We start from the raw sequence: 21846 nt of genomic DNA on the forward strand, positions 1-21846 counted from the left end.
GAATGTAAGTCAGAGAAAGTCGTGATCAATCTGGAGAGTGGTCTGGTCAGACCTTGAGTTTTGCGTCCCGTTCTGGTCGCTAAGAAACAATGTAGACACCCCAGTGCTGGAGCTGTACAAAGAAAAGTCATGAGTCCTGATCCCTAGTATCAAAGAGTGGAGTTATGAGGAGAGGTTGGAGGAATTGGGCTTTTCATCCTGTTCAGGAGGTGTCTGAGAGGTGATCATGTAGAGGTACATAAGATAATTATAATGGGGTAGGGCAGTGTAGTGATTATGTTACTGGACTAGTAATCCAGATAACATGAGTTCAAATCCCACTCATGTCAGTTTGTGAATTTTAATTCAGTTACAAAAAATCTGGAAATAAAAAGCTGGTGTCAGTAAAAGTGACCATGAAGCTGTCAGATTGTAAAAACCCAACTGGTTCACTAATGGCCTTTAGGGGATGAAATCTGCCGTCCTTACCTGGTCTGGGCCTATATGTGACTCCAGTCCCACACCAACGTGGTTGACTCTTAACTACCACTCAGGTGAATCAAACCACTACAATCAGGGCAACTAGGGGATGGGTAATAAATGCCGGCCTTGCCAGCGACGCCCAGGGATGAAAATGTAAATTTAGGACTGATATCAAGAAATTCACACAAATAATTATTAACACTTGGAATGAACTTTTAAATAGAGCAGTGGAGGCGAAAGACCTGGAATCATTTAAGGATCAATTGGATGCTGAAACTAGGGGACATCATGGATGGCTGAATTAAGATGGACAGAATGGCCTTCCTCATCTGTAATTGTCTTGTGATGCCAGTGTTAATGAAGCGGGAGAGGTGAGCCTTGGATCTGGTGACTAAATTCAGAATGAGTCTGGAAAACATGTGGTCAACCTACTTAAAGTGGTAGACCTCCTTCCAATGGTTACTCTCCATTCGATGACTCCTCTTCCCTCCCTTGAAGTCTCTGTTGGGCACCGACAGTCTCTCCATGTAACTCCTCAAATGGGCATCTTTAGTTCCCTATTACTCACCTCACCGCGTGCACCGTGGTTCTACCAGTAGTCGTCTGATGGTCATGGTCTTCCTCATCATCCTCCAAGCTTGATGACTTCTTCATCTTCACCGTTTTTTTCTGCAATGAAGGAACCGTTAACGCTGAAGTAACCTTTGGTTGGATGAACATGACCTCTGACACCACAATGCTTCCAACTGGCATTATTTTGCAGCAATACCCTCTTGTAGGACTTGCAAGGCTATCATTCTACAGGGGTGAGCCACTCACCAGCGCCTTGCCATTCTTGGTGCACAAGGCGCGACAGCAAGTGCCACGAAGGTTATTTGACCACAGCAGGCATGCTAGTCAAGCCTGATCCTAACCTCACTCAGATATGCAATCACAACGGGAATCCTAGGAGATTGTTCCCCTCTCTAGGTCAAAGATGGACCAAAGGGTTAACTCTAGTGCTTCCTGCCCACCACTCTGCTTAAGATTGAACCTAGGACCTCATGGTTTGAATGGCTCAGAATGACTCTGGGTGATGCCTTTACCCAATGAGCCACTGGGAGGGCTGAAGTCGAGTTTTTCTTTGCTCTTGCTGCACACAACTCCTACACTGTGTGGATACAACCACAAGATGGCTGGGCCTTTACTCCAGGAACCACCATCTTTATTCCCTTTCCACACACCGTGATCTCAGCAATGCCATCCTGGCTGGGCACTATTGAACACGAAAAAAGACTTGCATTTCTATAGCGCCTTTCATGACCTCAGGATGTTTCAAAGTGCTTTACAGCCAATGACGTACTTTTAAAATGTAGTCACTGTTGTAATGTAGGAAACATGGCAGCCAATTTGTGCACAGTAAGCTCCCACAAACAACAATGTGATAATGACCAGATAATCTGGTTTTCTTTAGTGATGTTGGTTGAGGGATAAATATTTGCCAGGACACCGGGGAGAACTCCCCTGCTGTTCTTCCAGTATTGCCATGGGATCTTTTACGTCCACCTGAGAGGGCAGACGTGGCCTCGGTTTAACATCTCATCTGAAAGACGGCACCTCTGATAGTGCAGCACTCCCTCAGCGCTGCACTGGAGTGTCAGCCTGGATCATGTGCTCAAGTCTCTAGAGTGGGACTTGAACCCACGACCTTCTGACTCAGAGGTGTGAGCGCTGCCCACTGAGTCACAGCTGACACAGAATAGATAAATAATCCACCTGTGCAGAGGTCATGTTGAAACTCCATCATAATTAACCCATCAGTTTTCACTCGCTGCACTGAAGTGGGTTATCGCTGTTACCTAGCAGAGAGAATAAACCTTCAGCCATAGAATTTCCTCTGTACACACTAACGCGGCCGCCCAGCTCTGCACAGTCCCGGCAGGACTACCCCCACTGACCTTACGCTTGGAGAAGCTGCCAATGAAGGAGCGACTGTGCCTCTTGTTAGTCGTTGGGTCTTCTCCAGAGTCTGTCCCATCTTCAGTTTTACTCTGTCAGGAGAAGCGAGACAGACACCCAGACAGACAGGTACACACAGCGAGAACCAGGTAGAGAGAGAGAGAGAAGGATACATGCAGAGAGAGAACCAGTGAGAGAGAAAGACACACACAGAACCAGGGAGAGAGAGAGAGACACACACACAGAACCAGGGAGAGAGAGAGAGACACACACAGAACAAGGGAGAGAGAGAGAGAGACACAGAACAAGGGAGAGAGAGAGAGAGAGACACACACAGAACAAGGGAGAGAGAGACACACAGAACAAGGGAGAGAGAGAGAGACACACACAGAACCAGGGAGAGAGAGAGAGACACACACACAGAACCAGGGAGAGAGAGAGAGAGACACACACAGAACAAGGGAGAGAGAGAGAGACACACAGAACAAGGGAGAGAGAGAGAGACACACACACAGAACCAGGGAGAGAGAGAGAGAGACACACACAGAACCAGGGAGAGAGAGAGAGACACACACACAGAACCAGGGAGAGAGAGAGAGACACACACACAGAACAAGGGAGAGAGAGAGAGAGACACAGAACAAGGGAGAGAGAGAGAGAGAGACACACACAGAACAAGGGAGAGAGAGACACACAGAACAAGGGAGAGAGAGAGAGACACACAGAACAAGGGAGAGAGAGAGAGAGAGACACACACAGAACAAGGGAGAGAGAGACACACAGAACAAGGGAGAGAGAGAGAGACACACAGAACAAGGGAGAGAGAGAGACACACACAGAACAAGGGAGAGAGAGAGACACACACAGAACAAGGGAGAGAGAGAGACACACACAGAACAAGGGAGAGAGAGACACACAGAACAAGGGAGAGAGAGAGAGACACACACAGAACAAGGGAGAGAGAGAGACACACACAGAACAAGGGAGAGAGAGACACACAGAACAAGGGAGAGAGAGAGACACACACACACAGAACAAGGGAGAGAGAGAGACACACACAGAACAAGGGAGAGAGAGAGACACACACAGAACAAGGGAGAGAGAGAGAGACACACAGAACAAGGGAGAGAGAGAGACACACACAGAACAAGGGAGAGAGAGAGAGACACACACAGAACAAGGGAGAGAGAGAGACACACACAGAACAAGGGAGAGAGAGACACACAGAACAAGGGAGAGAGAGAGACACACACACACAGAACAAGGGAGAGAGAGAGACACACACAGAACAAGGGAGAGAGAGAGACACACACAGAACAAGGGAGAGAGAGAGAGACACACAGAACAAGGGAGAGAGAGAGACACACACAGAACAAGGGAGAGAGAGAGACACACACAGAACAAGGGAGAGAGAGACACACAGAACAAGGGAGAGAGAGACACACACACACACAGAACAAGGGAGAGAGAGAGACACACACAGAACAAGGGAGAGAGAGAGACACACACAGAACAAGGGAGAGAGAGAGAGACACACAGAACAAGGGAGAGAGACACACACAGAACAAGGGAGAGAGAGAGAGACACACACACAGAACAAGGGAGAGAGAGAGAGACACACAGAACAAGGGAGAGAGAGAGACACACACAGAACCAGGGAGAGAGAGAGACACACACACAGAACCAGGGAGAGAGAGACACACACAGAACAAGGGAGAGAGAGAGAGACACACACACAGAACCAGGGAGAGAGAGACACACACACAGAACCAGGGAGAGAGAGAGAGAGACACAGAACCAGGGAGAGAGAGAGAGAGAGACACAGAACCAGGGAGAGAGAGAGAGACACAGAACAAGGGAGAGAGACACACACACAGAACCAGGGAGAGAGAGAGAGACACACACACAGAACCAGGGAGAGAGAGAGAGAGACACAGAACCAGGGAGAGAGAGAGAGACACAGAACAAGGGAGAGAGAGACACACACAGAACAAGGGAGAGAGAGAGAGACACACACAGAACCAGGGAGAGAGAGAGAGACACACAGAACAAGGGAGAGAGAGACACACACAGAACAAGGGAGAGAGAGAGAGACACACAGAACCAGGGAGAGAGAGAGAGACACACAGAATCAGAGAGAGAGAGACACAGAACCAGGGAGAGAGAGAGACACACACAGAACCAGGGAGAGAGAGAGAGAGAGACAGAACCAGGGAGAGAGAGAGAGACACACAGAATCAGAGAGAGAGAGAGACACAGAACCAGGGAGAGAGAGAGAGACACACAGAACCAGGGAGAGAGAGAGAGACACACAGAACAAGGGAGAGAGAGACACACACAGAACCAGGGAGAGAGCGAGAGACACAGAACCAGGGAGAGAGAGAGAGACACAGAACCAGGGAGAGAGAGAGAGAGACACAGAACCAGGGAGAGAGAGAGAGAGAGAGACACAGAACCAGGGAGAGAGAGAGAGAGACACAGAACCAGGGAGAGAGAGACACACAGAACCAGGGAGAGAGAGAGAGACACACAGAACCAGGGAGAGAGAGAGACACACACAGAACCAGGGAGAGAGAGAGAGACACACAGGACCAGGGAGAGAGAGAGACACACACACAGAACCAGGGAGAGAGAGAGAGAGAGAGAGAGACACACAGAACAAGGGAGAGAGAGAGACACGCACACAGAACAAGGGAGAGAGAGAGAGAGAGAGACAGAACCAGGGAGAGAGAGAGAAAGACACAGAACCAGGGAGAGAGAGAGACACAGAACAAGGGAGAGAGAGAGACACAGAACCAGGGAGAGAGAGAGAGACACACACACAGAAACAGAGAGAGCGCGACAGATACATGCAGAGAGAACCAGAGAGAGAGAGAGAGGAAGACAGACAGGGGCACACATACACAGAGAAAGAGAGAGAGAAACAAAGTATAGTTACAAATACAGAGAAACACATAGTGGCAGTCATATAGAGAAAGAGAAACGGAAATAGAGACATGGACAGAGAGAGAGAGAGAGACAGTCAGAGAAGGAGAGAACAGAAAAAGAATATTATTCATATGCATGGAATTGAATCTTTTGAAATAACTGAGTTACAAAGATAACAAATTACAGCCAGTGTCAGTTTCTGTTTACAACCTGTCCCTCTCCTGCATGCTTTGATCACCTCGAGGGTTCACAGAGCTCAGTAATTAAATAACTTGTTCCCACTTTGAATCCAGTGACAGCATTGAGGTTTTCAGCTGAGATTTGACACGGGTTATGTACAACAGTGTGGTGCCCAGTAGTGCATGCTGTCTGAAAGTTACAGCTCATTCTATCTCTTGGGCAGTGCTCCCTCACCCACTGTGCCAATGTAACATTTGACTGGTATCTGAAACAAACTGACAGACATACAGACACCACCACTGTTCTGGGACAAAGAGTCTTCAGAACTATTACTTCTATCAAGGAGTGCGCATTTCTATAACGCCATTCACGGTCTCAGGATGTCCCAAAGCACTTTACAGCCAATGAAGTACTTTTGAAGTGTAGTCACTTGTTGTAATGTAGGAAACGTGGCAGCCAAATTGCGCACAGCATGCTCCCACACACAGCAATGTGAAAAATCACCTTTGGCACTTATCAAGCATGCAAGTTCCAAAAGACATTCAGTACTCAAAAAGGTTAAGGGGATGTGGAAGGCTGTATTTTAAAATTATCTTTTGTATTTTACGAGACTGGTGTTGGAGATGTATCTCTCTTTGTAAGATGAATGCAGAAGTACCTGCTATATTTTGTATTTATAGCTTTGCCCATAGTTTGGCTGGCCTGGTTTACAAATCTGTTTTTTTTAATTGATGTTGATTGAGGGATAAATATTGGCCAGGACACCGGGTATAACTCCCCTGCTCTTCTTCGAAATAGTGGTTGTCGGATCTTTTACGTCCACCTGAGAGAGCAGACGGGGCCTCGGTTTAACGTCTCATTAAGGCTGAGGCTTAAACTAAACCGTAAGCTGAGTCCCCACTCCACCCCACACAGTTCCTGAGCTTAGCTACAATGAGTAGAATAGTGTTGAACTGACTGAGGAGAGGAAAACCAGAGGGAAGAGTCCCGCGTGTCCAGCACCCCCTGGTGGCTGCGCTACAGACGGGCACACACTGCGATCTCACCCCAGTGGGTGAATGGAAGGTGGGGCAATGTACAAGATAGAGAAGTGACATTAAGAAGCAGGTGGTGACTCTGGCTGGTACAAGACCTTGCTACCAATGTCTCTCACCGGCTGTGCTAGCCCACCCACAGAGCACTGTGCACAGTTCTGGTCTACCAATGTCTCTCACCGGCTGTGCTAGCCCACCCACAGAGCACTGTGCACAGTTCTGGTCTCCATATTGCAGAAAGGATATAGAAGCATTGGTGTAAGTGCAAACAAGATTTACAAGGATGATACCAGAGGTTATACCTATCAGCAAAAACTGAGCAGGCTGCGGCTGTTTTCTCACGAAGAGAGAAGACTGAGAGGTGATCTGATAGAGCTCTTCAAGATAATGAAAGGGTTTGATAAGTTTTATGTAGTGAAGATCTTTCCATTAGCAGGGGAATCCAAAACTAGGGGCCATAAATATAAGATAGTCAGTAATAAATCCAATAATTCAAGAGAAATTTCTTCAACCAGATAGTGGTACGAATGTGGAATTCGCTACCACAGGGAGTGGTTGAGGCGAATATCATAGATGCATTTAAGGGGAGGCTAGATAAGTACATGAGGGAGAAAGGAATAGAAAGAGATGCTGAAAGGGTGAGATGAAGAGGGGTGGGAGGAGGCTCGTGTGGAGTATAAACACTGGCATAGACCAGTTGGGCCGAATGGCCTGTTTCTGTGCTGTACATTCCGTGTACCATCACTGCATTTTCAGAAACCCTCACTCCCCGCTGTGCCTCACTGATGCTGCAGCTCTGACCAGAGACGATTCTGACAGCACAATGATGAGATCTGGAGGATTGTCAAGGCTTCCTAGCTCCTCACTGTCTCGTTCGCTTTGCTGCAGTCTCCAGGGCCTCAGATCAGTTCAGTCGACACCATCCATTAATCCCAGCAGACTGTCTCAGCGTTGCACAACTCCTCGTAAGCAACAGCTGGACTTAAAGTCACATTACAGCCCAGTTTATCTTTATTCTCCATCAAATCTGCTCAAGCTGCAGACAGGCTTATTTATAGGTTTCATTTGATTTTGTAGGCGGTGTTCGCAAGTGCATTTATTGCCCATCCCTATTTGCCCTGAGGGCCTGAGCATTCAACCACGTCGTGAGTTCAGATCCCATTCGAGGGACTTGAGCACAAAACCCAGGCTGGCAGGTTGCCAGTACTGAGGGAGTGCTGCACCGCCAGAGGTGCCTTCTTTGGAGTGGGGACTTGAACCCACCACCTTCTGACTCAGAGGCGTGAGTGTGCTATCCACTGAGCTTTACATAGGATTACATCGGATATATGGCACAGAAACAGGCCATTTGGCCCAACCAGTCCATGCCGGTGTTTATGCTCCACTCGAGCCTCCTCTTGTCTTTCCTCATCTAAATCTATCAGCGTAACCCTCTATTCCCTCCTCCCTCCTTTGCTTGTGTAGCCTCCCCTTAAATGCATCTATACTATTCGCTTCAACCACTCCCTGTGGTAGCAAATTCTACATTCTCATCACTCTTTGGGTGAAGATGTTTCTTCTGAATTCCCTATTGGATTTCTTGGTGACTATCTTATATTGATGGCCTCTAGTTATGCTCTTCCCCACAAGTGGAAACATTCTCTCTGTATCCACTCTATCAAAACCTCTCATAATTTCATACCTTCACCACACGGACTGCAGCGGTTCAAGAAGGCGACCCACCTTCTCAAGGGCAATTAAGGATGGGCAATAAATGCTGGCCTTGCCAGCGATGCCCACATCCCATGAACGAATAATATTAAAAAAATTTAAAGACCTCTATTAGGTCACCCCTCAGCCTTCTTTTTCAAGAGAAAAGAGACCCAGCCTGTTCATCCTTTCCTGACATGTATACCCTCGCATTTCTGGTATCATCCTTGTAAATCTTCTCTGCATCCGCTCCAGTGCCTCTATATCCTTTTTATAATATGGAGACCAGAACTGTACGCAGTACTCCAAGTGTGGTCTAACCAAGGTTCGATACAGGTTTAGCATAACTTCCCGACTTTTCAATTCTATCCTTCCAGAAATAAACCCTAGTGCTTGGTTTGCTTTTTTTATGGCCTTGCTAACCTGTGGCGCAACTTTTAGTGATTTGTGTATTTGTACTCCGAGATCCCTTTGTTCCTCTACCCCACCTAGACTCGCACCCTCCAAGTGATAAGTGACCTCCCTATTCTTCCTACCAAAATGTAATACCTCTCATTTATCTGTGTTGAACTTCATTTGCCAATTATTTGTCCATTCTGCAAGTTTATTAATGTCCTCCTGTAATTTGTTGCAGTCCCCCTCAGTATTGACTATCCCCCCCAATTTGGTAATTGTGTTTTTGATTCCAAAGTCTAAATCGTTAATGTAAGTTGTGAACAGCAATGGTCCCAGCACTGATCCTTGTGGAACATCACTACCCACCTTCTGCCACTGTGAATAGCTACCCTTTACTCCCACTCTCTGCTTTCTGTCCTGAAGCCAGCCAGCAATCCATTCTGCTACTTGTCCCCTGACTCTGCATTCTCTGAACTTATTCATCAGTCTATTATGGGGTACCTTATCGAAGGCCTTTTGAAAATCTAGATAAATTACACCTACTGCATTACCCTTGTCTACTCTCTGTTAACCTTTTCAAAAAATTTTATGAGGTTGGTCAAGCAAGACTTTCCCTTTTGAAATCCATGCTGACTATTCATTACTATGTGTTTGGTTTCTAGATGTTCTTCTATTCTCTCCTATAGTAGGCTTGCCATTATTTATCCTACCACCGATGTTAAGCTGCCTGGTCTGTAATTCCCTGGGCATGTTCTATCCCCCTTCTTAAATCTACGGCTGACACTATGACAACAATGGTGCATTGTTACAACAGATTCCTATCTCGCTTCAATTGAATCTCGGAGACTGCCGCGCAATCTGTACAGGTCATTATCCGGTGGTCATGAAGACAATTCGGGGAACAATCAACTTACCACAGACTTCTCCACTGTAGACACCGATCCAGAGCTGCTTTTCTGCTGTTAGAGGGGGGGGGGGGGGGAAAGAAAGCTCATGTGAGACAAAAGGGGTTGGATGCAGTCAGTGCTAGGCTCAATTAATAATTTTAAATCTGAGATCGCTAGATTTTTGCTAGCCAAGGGTATAAAATTATATGGAGCCATGGGCAGGTGGATGGAGTTAAGGTGCAGATCAGCCGTGATCTCATTGAATGGCGGAACAGGCTCGAGGGGCTGAATGGCCTCCTTCTGTTCCTATGAGTGCAGAGAACACCCGCAAATATCATCAGCAACTAGCCCAACACTAATAACACCCTGGACACTGCAGTGAAGAATAGCCTCTACCCACACCAGCCCAATACACACACACACTGCTGGGGGAAGAACAGTGAATTTCAGGCAGTTTCCTCATATTCAATTGGCTGGGCTTCGGTTTAACATCTCATCCGAAAGATAGCACGATGGAAGATCAATCCCGCTCCAAGAGGTCTGCCCATATTGGGCCTCCGCTCGCGCTTGGAGCTGCTCTCATGATGGCTGTGCCCAGAACTGGTCCCTTTACCAATAGAGAAGTTGGCATCTCACAGCAGCCTGGTGGTCACTCCAGAGGTGCATAAGCCTGAAGAAAGGCCGTGGGCAGTTTGACCCAGCCGGCATCATCTTGGATTCCCCTCTTTTTAACCTTCGGACAGGTCGAAAATACACTTCCGCGTTAGTGAACCGAAGCACTCCAGATCACCTGCAGGCCACTTCTCTAAACTTACTTCAGGGCAGCACCTCTGGGAGCGAGAGGAGACCCAAAATGGTGGGAGAAACAAAATGCTGGGTTATACCTCCCCTAGGGGTTGCCAACCCTCCAGGATTGCCCTGGAGTCTCCAGGAATTGAAGACTAATGTCCTGGACATTGCTGAGAGCAAAAACCCAGGAGAAAAATTATTGGGGCATTAAAAAAAAATGATGTTTTTTTTCCATTTTTTTAACACTTTTGTTTCTTAGTTATAAAAATATCGGCGATGAGGGAAAAAAGGCTGTTTGACCGGGTGGGGCGGCTGGAGGCAGGCGGGAGGTCATGTGATGAATCCTCCGGGAATATGTCCAACCAGAGTTGGCAACACTAGCTACCTCTTGCAGGATATTCTGCCCACACATTTCCTCACGACAAGTGCCAAACATTTTTGAAGAACCAATGAACCTGCTGCAATTATAATCCAAAATTCCCAAGGCCAAGTCTGTTGAGTTTAATTACACCGAACACTAAACCAAACAGAAGCAAATGAGCTTAAGGTGCTCGATGTTAAATCTCATTCCAGTTTTAATAAAACACATTATTTGAATTGTAATTGCTGATCTTATCGTTGCAATTAGAGCTTTCCAGAGCTTGGGGAGGCCTGTTATCTCTGTTGTGAATTGCCCTGTAGTTACTGATGACTGAGCTCAGAGACAGCAAAGCTTCATTTGTCACTGTTAAAGGATAGGATTAAACTGGTGCTTCAAATGTTGAAAGGGTTTGATAGAGGAGATACGGAGCAACTATTTCCTCTGATGATGGCGTCAAGAACAAAGGGTCATAAATCTTAAAATTAGAGCTGGGCCATTCAGGAATGAAATTAAGAAGCGCTTCTTCACACAAAGATAGTGGAAATTTGAAACTCTCTCCCACAGAAGGCTGTGGATGTTGGGGGTCAATTTGAGCTTCCAAGACTGAGAGTGATAGATTTTTATTAAAAAGAACTTGCATTTATATCGCAACTTTCACGACCTCAGGACGTCCCAAAGCGCTTACAGCCAATGAAGTGTAGTCACTGTTGTAATGTAGGAAACGCGGAAGCCAATTTGCGCACAGCAAGGTCCCATAAACAGCAATGAGATAATGACCAGATAATCTGTTTTAGTGATGTTTGGTTGAGGGCAGAACTCCCCCTGCTCTTCTTCAATGGGATTCTTTTACACCACCTGCGGGGGCAGACGGGGCCTCGGTTTAATGTCTCACCAAAAGGCAGCACCTCCGACAGTGCAACACTCCCTCAGCACTGCACTGGAGTGTCAGCCTAGATTGTGTGCTCAAGTCTCTGGAGTGGGACTTGAAACCACAACTTTCAGAGGCGAGGGTGCTACCCACTGAGCCACGGCTGTCACTGTAAGGGTATCACGGGATATGGAGCAAAGGCGGCAAAATGGAGTGGAGCTGCAGACCAGCCACAATCTAATGGAATGGTGGAGCAGACTTTGGGGCCATTCAGCACCCCCCTGTTCTTTTGGTCTGGGGTTTGAGAAATATTCTTAGTTTAAACGTATATTTTTAGGATGTTTTTTCACACAAAAAGGAGGTAGACATAGCAACATCCACAGTCATCAGAAAACAGCCAGTAATATGTGAAGCCAGCTGATCTCCCGTGGCATTGCTCATCAGTAGTCTGGGGGTCTGGAGCACCATTGTGATCAGCTGCTAACTTGGCCTGTTGCTTTAAGGCCACAACTGACGCAGCAAACTCATGAGGTCAGTCAGAGGGCAGTGTAAAGTTCAGGTTCCAGATCAATGCCTGGTTCTCTTTTTCTAAGATTGGTTTGTTTCTAATAACAAGCTATGACAGCTAAACTGTGACAGCTGGATGCTATTAGCTAAACATTTATATATAAATGGTTCTGTCAGGTGGACACAAGGTGGGTGCCTGGAGATCTAATGTTGTCAGACTCCGAGGGGGGCACCAGTCCTGGTTATCTGTGGGGATCTCACAAGGGAAGAGAGGTGGAAGAGGAAATGGGGGGAATGGCTAAAGGTTCACTAGCTCTCAGGTCAGGGATGCAGGGGTGGTGAGGAACCAGATTCTTGCCTCAGTTTGCCTCACACTCACCAGTCCCATTGAGAAGATTCAACGGAGATTTAACTCATTGCTTAGGTAAAGGATGGATCAAATACACAAACCCTCGACATGTACAGGACAGGTCAAATACACAAACCCACGACATGTACAGGACAGGTCAAATACACAAACCCCCCTCGACATGTACAGGACAGGTCAAATACACAAACCCCCCTTGACATGTACAGGACAGGTCAAATACACAAACCTCCTGCGACATGTACAGGGCAGGTCAAATACACAAACCCACGACATGTACAGGACAGGTCAAATACACAAACCCCCCTCGACATGTACAGGACAGGTCAAATACACAAACCCTCGACATACACAGGACAGGTCAAATACACAAACCTCCTGCGACATGTACAGGACAGGTCAAATACACAAACCCCCCTCGACATGTACAGGACAGGTCAAATACACAAACCCACGACATGTACAGGACAGGTCAAATACACAAACCCCCCTCGACATGTACAGGACAGGTCAAATACACAAACCCCCCTCGACATGTACAGGATAGGTCAAATACACAAACCCCCCTCGACATGTACAGGACAGGTCAAATACACAAACCCTCGACATACACAGGACAGGTCAAATACACAAACCCCCCTCGACATGTACAGGACAGGTCAAATACACAAACCCCCCTCGACATGTACAGGACAGGTCAAATACACAAACCCACGACATGTACAGGACAGGTCAAATACACAAACCCCCCTCGACATGTACAGGACAGGTCAAATACACAACCCCCCCATGACATGTACAGGACAGGTCAAATACACAAACCCACGACATGTACAGGACAGGTCAAATACACAAACCCCCCTCGACATGTACAGGACGGGTCAAATACACAAACTCCTCGACATGTACAGGACAGGTCAAATACACAAACCCCCCTTGCCATGTACAGGACGGGTCAAATACACAAACCCACGACATGTACAGGACAGGTCAAATACACAAACCCCCCCCCCTTGACATGTACAGGACAGGTCAAATACACAAACCCCCCTTGCCATGTACAGGACGGGTCAAATACACAAACCCACGACATGTACAGGACAGGTCAAATACACAAACCTCCCTCGACATGTACAGGACAGGTCAAATACACAAACCCACGACATGTACAGGACAGGTCAAATACACAAACTCCTCGACATGTACAGGACGGGTCAAATACACAAACTCCTCGACATGTACAGGACAGGTCAAATACACAAACCCCCCTTGCCATGTACAGGACGGGTCAAATACACAAACCCACGACATGTACAGGACAGGTCAAATACACAAACCCCCCCCCCTTGACATGTACAGGACAGGTCAAATACACAAACCCCCCTTGCCATGTACAGGACGGGTCAAATACACAAACCCACGACATGTACAGGACAGGTCAAATACACAAACCTCCCTCGACATGTACAGGACAGGTCAAATACACAAACCCCCCCTTGACATGTACAGGACGGGTCAAATACACAAACCCACGACATGTACAGGACAGGTCAAATACACCAACCCCTTGACATGTACAGGACAGATCAAATGCACAAACCCACGACATGTACAGGACGGGTCAAATACACAAACCCACGCCATGTACAGGATAGGTCAAATACACAAACCCCTCGACATGTACAGGACAGGTCAAATACACAAACCCACGACATGTACAGGACAGGTCAAATACACAAACCCACGACATGTACAGGACAGGTCAAATACACAACCCCCCCACCCCGGTATTAACCCAAGTGCCGTAACCCATGACTTCAGAAGAGTCCCCTCCCTACAGCAGTCCACGTGTTCCCTGTGCTCTGCCTTCATCATCAAACAAGGCAACTGACAAAACACAGAGAATAGGCAGCCATCACCGATCTAAACTAGCTCTGCTGAGCAGATGGAATGGAATCAAACAGTTACATCATGCAGACATTACTAGGTGTTATTCCCAGCAGAATTTTATTTGTTTTGTAACCATTGCTCACCGTGTCCCACTCACTCACCACCCCGTCCTCACCAGCACACATTGGCTTCCGGTCCCACAATGTTTAAATCCATTCATGGCCTCGCCCCTCCCTGTCTCTGTAAGCTCCTCCAGCCCTACAACCATCCCAGAACTTGGCCTCATGTCTATCCCCCGCTCCCTTTGCTCCACCATTGGGGGCCGTACCTTCAGCTGCCTGGGCCCTAAACTCTGAATTTTATCCCCGAACCTCTCCGCCTCTCTCCTCCTTTAACATGCTGCTGAAAACCTACCTTTTTGACCAAGGTTTTGGTCACCCCTCCTAATATCCCCTTCTTTGACTCGCCATCCATTTTTGCCCAATTACACTCCTGTGAAGCATCTTTCTACATTAAAGGCGCTATATAAATGCAAGTTGTTGTTACCTGCCAATCCACATTCTAGAATCTAGGGAATTCAAAACCAATGCATCCACTATCTCTGCAGCCACCTCTTTTAAAACTCTAGGATGTAGGCAATCAGGTCCAGGGGATTTGTTGGCTTTTAGTCCAGTACTTTTTCTTTACTAATGTTAATTACTTTAAGTTCCTCACTCTCATTATCTACCGTCATATCTTTTAATCTAATTTCCCAATCTACCTTAGCCAACTCGCCCCTCATACCTCTGCTATTGGCTTTGTTTAAATTTAAGACACTAGTTTCGGACTTAACCACATCACTCAAACTTAATACGAAATTCTATCATATTATGATCACTCTTCCCCAGAGGCTCCTTTACTATAAGATTATTAATTAACCCTGTCTCGTTACACAATACTAGATCTAAAATAACCTGTTCCCTAGTTGGTTCCTCAATATATTGTTCTATTAAACTCTCTCAAATGGATTTCATGAACTCATCCTCCAAGCTCCTTGTGCCAATTTGACTTGAAGCCAGCACTTTACAATTATACTCACAGACCGCTGGTGACCTATTTCAATTGAACAATAACTTGCATTTTATAGCACTTTTAACATAATAAAATGTCCCAAGCCACTTTACAGGAGCATTTTCAAACAAGATTTGACACCAAGTCAGATAAGGAGATATTAGGAGAGGTGAACAAAAGCTTGGTCAAAGAGGTAGGTTTTAAGGAGTGTCTTAAAGGAGGAGAGAGAGAGGTGGAGAGGTTTAGGGAGGGAATTCTAGAGCTTAGGGACTAGGTAACTGAAGGCATGGCCGCCAAAGGCGGAGTGATTAAAATCGGGGATGCCCAAGAGGCCAGAATTGGAGGAACGCAGAGATCTCGGAGGATCGTAGGGCTGGAGGAGGTTACTAACAGTCAGGGACGAGAGACTGAGGAGGGGGTTGAAATTTGCCATGGGTGAGAGCACAAACCGGGCGATAGCGAATCGGCCGCCTGTTTTACGCCCCGCACGATTTTCTTCCGATTTGTGCACCCTCACTCTCGGGTTGGGTTTCACCTCAAATGCCAATGGGAAGAATCTCAGCACAAGGCTCCTCACAGACCCTGTGTTAAAGTGAATGGGCCTCGGGAGCTGGATATTGAAAAGAAAGACTTGCATTTATATAGCGCCTTTCACGACCTCAGGACGCCCCAAAGCGCTTCACAGCCAATATAGTACTTTTGAAGTGTAATCACTGTTGTAATGTAGGAAATGCAGCACCCAATTTGCCCACAAATAGCAATGTGATAATGACCAGATAATCTGTTTTAATGATGTTGATTGAGAAATAAATATTGGCCAGGACACTGGAGAGAATGTCGCTGCTCTTTTGCCATGGAATCTTTTACATCCACCTGAGACGGGGCCTCGGTTTAACGTCTCATCCGAAAGACGGCACCTCTGACGGAGTGCAGCACTCCCTCAGCACTGCACTGGAGTGTCAGCCTAGATTTTTGTGCTCAGGTCCCTGGAGTGGGACTTGAACCCACAACCTTCTGACTCAGAAACGAGAGCGATACCCACTGAGGCACAGCTGACAAGGGGTGCGGCTGTCAAACAGGAGCAATTGAGGCCCCCTGAGCTGGAGGGAATGTGTGAGGTGGGAGTGGAGTTGGGCTACCTTCTTCGAGTCCGACTTCTGACACATTTTGCCCGCTTGAGGGATGGCGTTCACACTGAAGCTGTCGGGATCTTCCCGGTCTCGGATTTTCGATTCCTTCAGCAGCGAATCGAGCTTCTTTTTAGCCACGCTCTCCACGTGTTTCCTGTTGACCATGGCCTGTATGCAAAGAGACAAGAGACAGACTCATTAAATCCATCCTGCCTGCCAGGAGATGGCGGATGGAAGGAGGAGAAACGCATCGAGAAAGAAGAAACAAAAAAGAGAGGGAGGAGGGGGAAAAGAGTAACATCACCGCCAGTCAGATGGGCCTTATCCCGCAATAATAAATCACTATATTATGGGATGGCATGGGCATGCAGTTTAATCAGTTCTGTGCACAGAGGAACCTCCATATCAACCAAGAGACTCTCTAATCGATAATGGAAATGGGGTGGATAACCGAGAGAGACTTCCCGCCTCAATCAATCGTAGCCTTACACATCCGGTTCAGGAGTACCCTAGCCTCATGGACTGAAGACCTAATAAATTGAATCTTTCATCAGTTCCGAGGCCTTAAACGTTAACTCTGCTTTCTTTGCCTCTCTACAGAGGCTGCCAAGTGTTTTTCAGCATTGTTGGTTTTCATTTCAGTATTTTTGCTTTTGTGGAACTTAGTCCTTCGCGTTCTGCAAGGTTGATTGGTGTCAGATCGATGCTACACTCAAACCAAACTTCGTCTCGGGACAATTGAGGAGGTTACAGGGGGTGAGGTTACTGGAGGTTCGACTGTGTCACAATATATTTTTATGTCAGGATATCACGGTGTGGATGGAAGCTTCACTGTGTAACTGGAGATGATTGAAACTTTTTTTCTCGAGCTGCCTCCACTGGGCTGGAGGGAAAAAAATTCTCCTTCATAACCAGAAAGAAATCTCACAATTCACCTTCAACCACTTCACCTCCCTGGCATTAACGTACTTTGAATCATCGAGTCTGACAGCACAGAAGGAGTCCATTCGGCCCATGTTCCCTGTGCCGGCTCTTTGAACGAGCTCTCCAATGGGTCCTACTCCCCTGCCCCTTTTCCCCATAGCCCTGCTAATTTTACCTTGTCAAGTATTATTCCGATTCCCTTTTGAAAGTTATTATTGAATCTGCATCCACCGCCCTTTCAGGCAGCGCATTCCAGATCATCACAACTCGCTGCAAAACAAAAGTTTCTCATCTCCCCGGTAAACCCACCCTTCCCCGGATTTTTTTTTGCCAACATTCACTTTTCCCCCTGCTGGGCAGGTGTAATAAAATCTGTGCTCAGACTGCACCGTCACCGCGTGTCTCCGTCACCATCCCGAGCATTTTGCAAATGCGGATAAAAGGGGGAAAAAGCGGCTGATGCTGGTTTGAGAGAGATTCCAAATAAAAGGACTCCTGATATTTCAGTTCAATGGGTTTCAGGTGCTCCTTACAGGAGCTAAAGCGATAATCCCAGATCCATTAGCAGCCGTGCGATTCAGGCCGACATTGACCCTCTTTGAAATTTGTACTGAAATTCCTATTTTTAGATTTTTACATCAATGTACCAGGGTTATTGTTCTCTCTTGATGCTGTTAAAGGAACCTTTACAGTTTCGACAAGGACACGAAAAGCTAACAGCTTGTTATAGAAGTCAAACCTAACTGGATGATCCCACAATGAGCTCCAGCGACAGTTTCATCCGCTAACTCCCCAAATTTATTTCTCTCTCCTGCTGTCCCTACTGGTTGCCACGGGCATCAGCAAATGGCCCTATGGCACCTTACCCAAGTGGACATTCTTCCTGTGAGATCCGATCAGCAAGCTATTCGATTATAGAGGCCATCACAGTTGAGCTAGATCCTGTCCTCAGCCAATGTCCACACACGTATAAAGCAGGAGTCATTGGATGTATACAGCAGGAGTCACTGGATAGTGATTGGGACTGGGAAACCTGGCTGATTGTTCCCTTCCCTATCCCAAAGCATTGAGGAAGATTATAGAGTCCCTACCATTGTGTGACTGTGACAAGCTAACAGACCTTGCATTGGACCTGGGATCATTCTGGTTTGCATAGCTCAGTATCAGATTGGATGGTGCATTTACCAACAGCTCAGCAGGGATGTTTTAAATCAGCCCACCCCTTGAATACAGCCAGCAGTGGGAGACAGAGAGCTCACACTTTGAGTGTGACCTACAGAGGGTGAGGGAGGTCAGACCTCGAGTGTGAGCTAGAGAGTGTGAGGGAGGTCAGACCGCGAGTGTGAGCTAGAGAGTGAGAGGGAGGTCAGAGCTCGAGTGCGAGCTAGAGAGTGTGAGGGAGGTCAGAACTCGAGTGTGAGCTAGAGAGGGTGAGGGAGGTCAGAGCTCGAGTGTGAGCTAGAGAGTGTGAGGGAGGTCAGACCACGAGTGTGAGCTAGAGAGGGTGAGGGAGGTCAGAGCTCGAGTGTGAGCTAGAGAGTGTGAGGGAGGTCAGAGCGCGAGTGTGAGCTAGAGAGGGGGAGGGAGGTCAGAGCTCGAGTGTGAGCTAAAGAGGGGGAGCGGGAGCTGGTACCCCAGGCAGCCCTGCTACCTTCGAACCTGGCACTGAGCATGCTGGCCTCTACAGAGACGTTCATGGAAACAGGCTGCATCACAGGAGTTTGCTTTCCTGGTGTAACCCTGTGGCTCACATGGATAGTGTAAACAACCCAGAGACTCCATCAACATCACAACCCAGAGACTCCATCAACACCACAGCCACCATATTGAACAAAGTGAAAATCAGGCATGTACCTCACCCTCAAGGTTGGGTCAATGCCGTGTATCGGACTTATACCCGCAATATCAGTCTATTATATACATGAATGGGATGGATATAAGATACCGTGAAACAATAGCCTGATAGTTACATCTTTAAAGTGGTCCCAAAATAATATAACTAACTGCAAATGCATGCAAACAACTAATAAAAATCAATCGTCAGAACACATTAAACCCTAATTAGACACTACATATATCTTCAGTTTTAATATGAAATTGCTGCTGCTCCTTCTGTTGTCAACAGATTATTCCACTGATGACCTCATACCTTGAATCATCACCTGTTCAACTCATGCTAATGAGCAAGTGGAACGTCGCATTTGGCCCAGAGGGGGAGCAACGTGATTTGGACAGTAAATGTTTGTGTATAGTATCTGGCTTTGTGAGCTTGCTTTTTTTAAAACCACTGGCCCTATTCACAACAGAAAATAACTCGGTTTGTCCAGGAACTTATTATAACCATAGTGATGTCCTGTTCGGTGGAATGAAGACCCCTCACGCCTAACTGAGCTTACAACACTCACAGACATATGCACACAAAGACGTGGACACTTTGGACTCTACCTGCAGTGTCCAATTGGAATGTTAACTGTCTAATGGAAGGTTAAACGATTAGTTAACTCCTGTGCAGTTAGACGACAGATAACCAGATGGTTCATCCTAGTAGGTTGACTGGGTTCAGGGAGTGCGTATTTCAGGAGTTACTTAGCATCAAATTTCCGTAAAAAAGCAAACAGACCTGAGACAGTATCTGTATGTGAAGGAGTGACACCAGCAGACAATAAATGAGACCGTTCACTACACCAACATCACAGTGAAAGATGAAGCAGCTTGTTTGTCATTGGGAGCACTGGGGTAACCAGAAAAAGAAGCCAACCTATTCTTCGCTTCACCAGACTAGGCAACTATAAAACTGAGGGCCCCTGGCACAGAAACAGAGGGGAAAATGGATCTTTCATTACATTGTCAGCCTGCACACCGAGTGCTCCTGGACCATAGGAACAGGAGGAGGCCATTCAGCCCTTCGAGCCTGTTCTGCCTTTCAATTAGATCACGGCTGATCTGTGCCTCAACTCCATTTACCCGCCTTTGCTCCATATCCCTCGATACCCTTACCTAACAAAAGTCTATCAATTTTGAAAGTTTCAATTGTCCCAGCATCCACAGCCTTTTGGGAGGAGAGAGTTCCAGACTTCTGGGTGAAAAAGTGCTTCCTGATTTCACTCCTGAATGACCAGACTAGCAGGAACACTAAAGGCAAACGGTCCCCATATCAGGAAACTCCGCTGTGTCCCTTCCCATCCCTAGGCCTCAGGCTTCTCAGAACTCAGATCATCCGAACCGGCACGTCTGATGGAGTTGCCAACCCTCCAGCCTTGCCCTGAAGGCTCCAGGAATTGAAGATTAGTCTCCAGCACACTGCTGCGAGCAACACTCGGGAGAGAAATCAAAAGGCGTTAAACAAAAATTGTGGGGCTTTTTAAAATTTTCTTTCAACGCTTTTGTTTATTAGTTATCAAAATATTGTAGCTGGGGTGGGGGAAAGCACGTTTGACCGGGCGGGGCATTTGGAGATCATGTGATAAAACCTCCAATAATATATCCAACCAGATGTTGGCAACCCTTGTGTCTCATCAAGTTTACTCTTGAAAAAGAAAGACTTGCATTTCTATAGCGCCTTTATGACCACCGGACGTCTCAAAGTGCTTTACAGCCAATGAAGTACTTTTTTGAATTGGAGTCACTGTTGTGGGAAACGCGGCAGTCAATTTGTGCACAGCAAGGTCCCACAAACAGCAATGTGATAATGAGCAGATAATCTGTTTTTATTATGTTGGTTGAAGGATAAATATTGGCCAGGACACCGGGGATAACTCCCTGACTGTTCTTCGAAATAGTGCCATGGGATCTTTTATGTCCCACCTGAGAGAGCAGACGGGGCCTCGGTTTAACATCTCATCCGAATGACGGCACCTCCAACAGTGCAACACTCCCTCAGCACTGCACTGGAGTGTCAGCCTAGCTTTATGTGCTCAAGTCTCTGGAGTGGGACTTAACCCACAACCTTCTGATTCAGAGTCAAGTGTGCAACCCACTGAGCAACAGCTGACATGATTTGCACTAATTGGGCCAGAAAGAATGATCTATACAATGGCATCTAACGACGTCGTTTGGAGGAGGAGGGACTGGGAGTAACTACATTGTCCAAATTCCCAAGTACATCCAGCAACGCTACCTATATCCTTACTGGATTGACAGCATGATTACTGTTATCATCAAGTACAGGACAGCAAGTACAGGAAACTTTCGATTTACTGGCACCTAAATAACCGGAAATCTCGGTTAACCGGCAAAATTCAGGAGTAGGTTCAGGTAAGTTTTACTTCATATTGTACTTGCCTGCCTCGAACTGTTGCTGTGCAAGGGTGTGGATGCAGCTGTTGCTAAGCTACAGAAACATTTGGAACTTCACAGAATCAGAATCACAGAAATCCCACAGTGCAGATAGAGGCCATTTCGGCCCATCGAGCCTGCACCGACACATATCCCACCCGATCCCTGTAA

The 21846-nt window shown here is 46.9% G+C and overlaps 1 protein-coding gene across 2 annotated transcripts in view; it reads right to left on the minus strand.

The window, feature by feature from the left end:
* Nucleotides 1–21846, minus strand: part of LOC147100718 (1-phosphatidylinositol 4,5-bisphosphate phosphodiesterase eta-2-like) — a 156240-nt gene that overhangs the window by 46059 nt on the left and 88335 nt on the right. For both annotated transcript variants that reach the window (XM_085967248.1, XM_085967247.1), the window contains 4 exons: nt 16486–16644; nt 9542–9586; nt 2400–2492; nt 1031–1131 (listed from right to left, as the gene is read on the minus strand). In XM_085967248.1, coding sequence (XP_085823374.1) covers nt 1031–1131; nt 2400–2492; nt 9542–9586; nt 16486–16644 — 398 coding nt within the window. The remainder of the gene's footprint in view (nt 1–1030; nt 1132–2399; nt 2493–9541; nt 9587–16485; nt 16645–21846) is intronic.

The sequence above is a fragment of the Somniosus microcephalus genome, chromosome 25 (assembly GCF_052327205.1).
Source record: "Somniosus microcephalus isolate GS21.2 chromosome 25, FLI_Smic_1.0, whole genome shotgun sequence".
NCBI classification, from domain to species: Eukaryota; Metazoa; Chordata; class Chondrichthyes; order Squaliformes; family Somniosidae; genus Somniosus; species Somniosus microcephalus.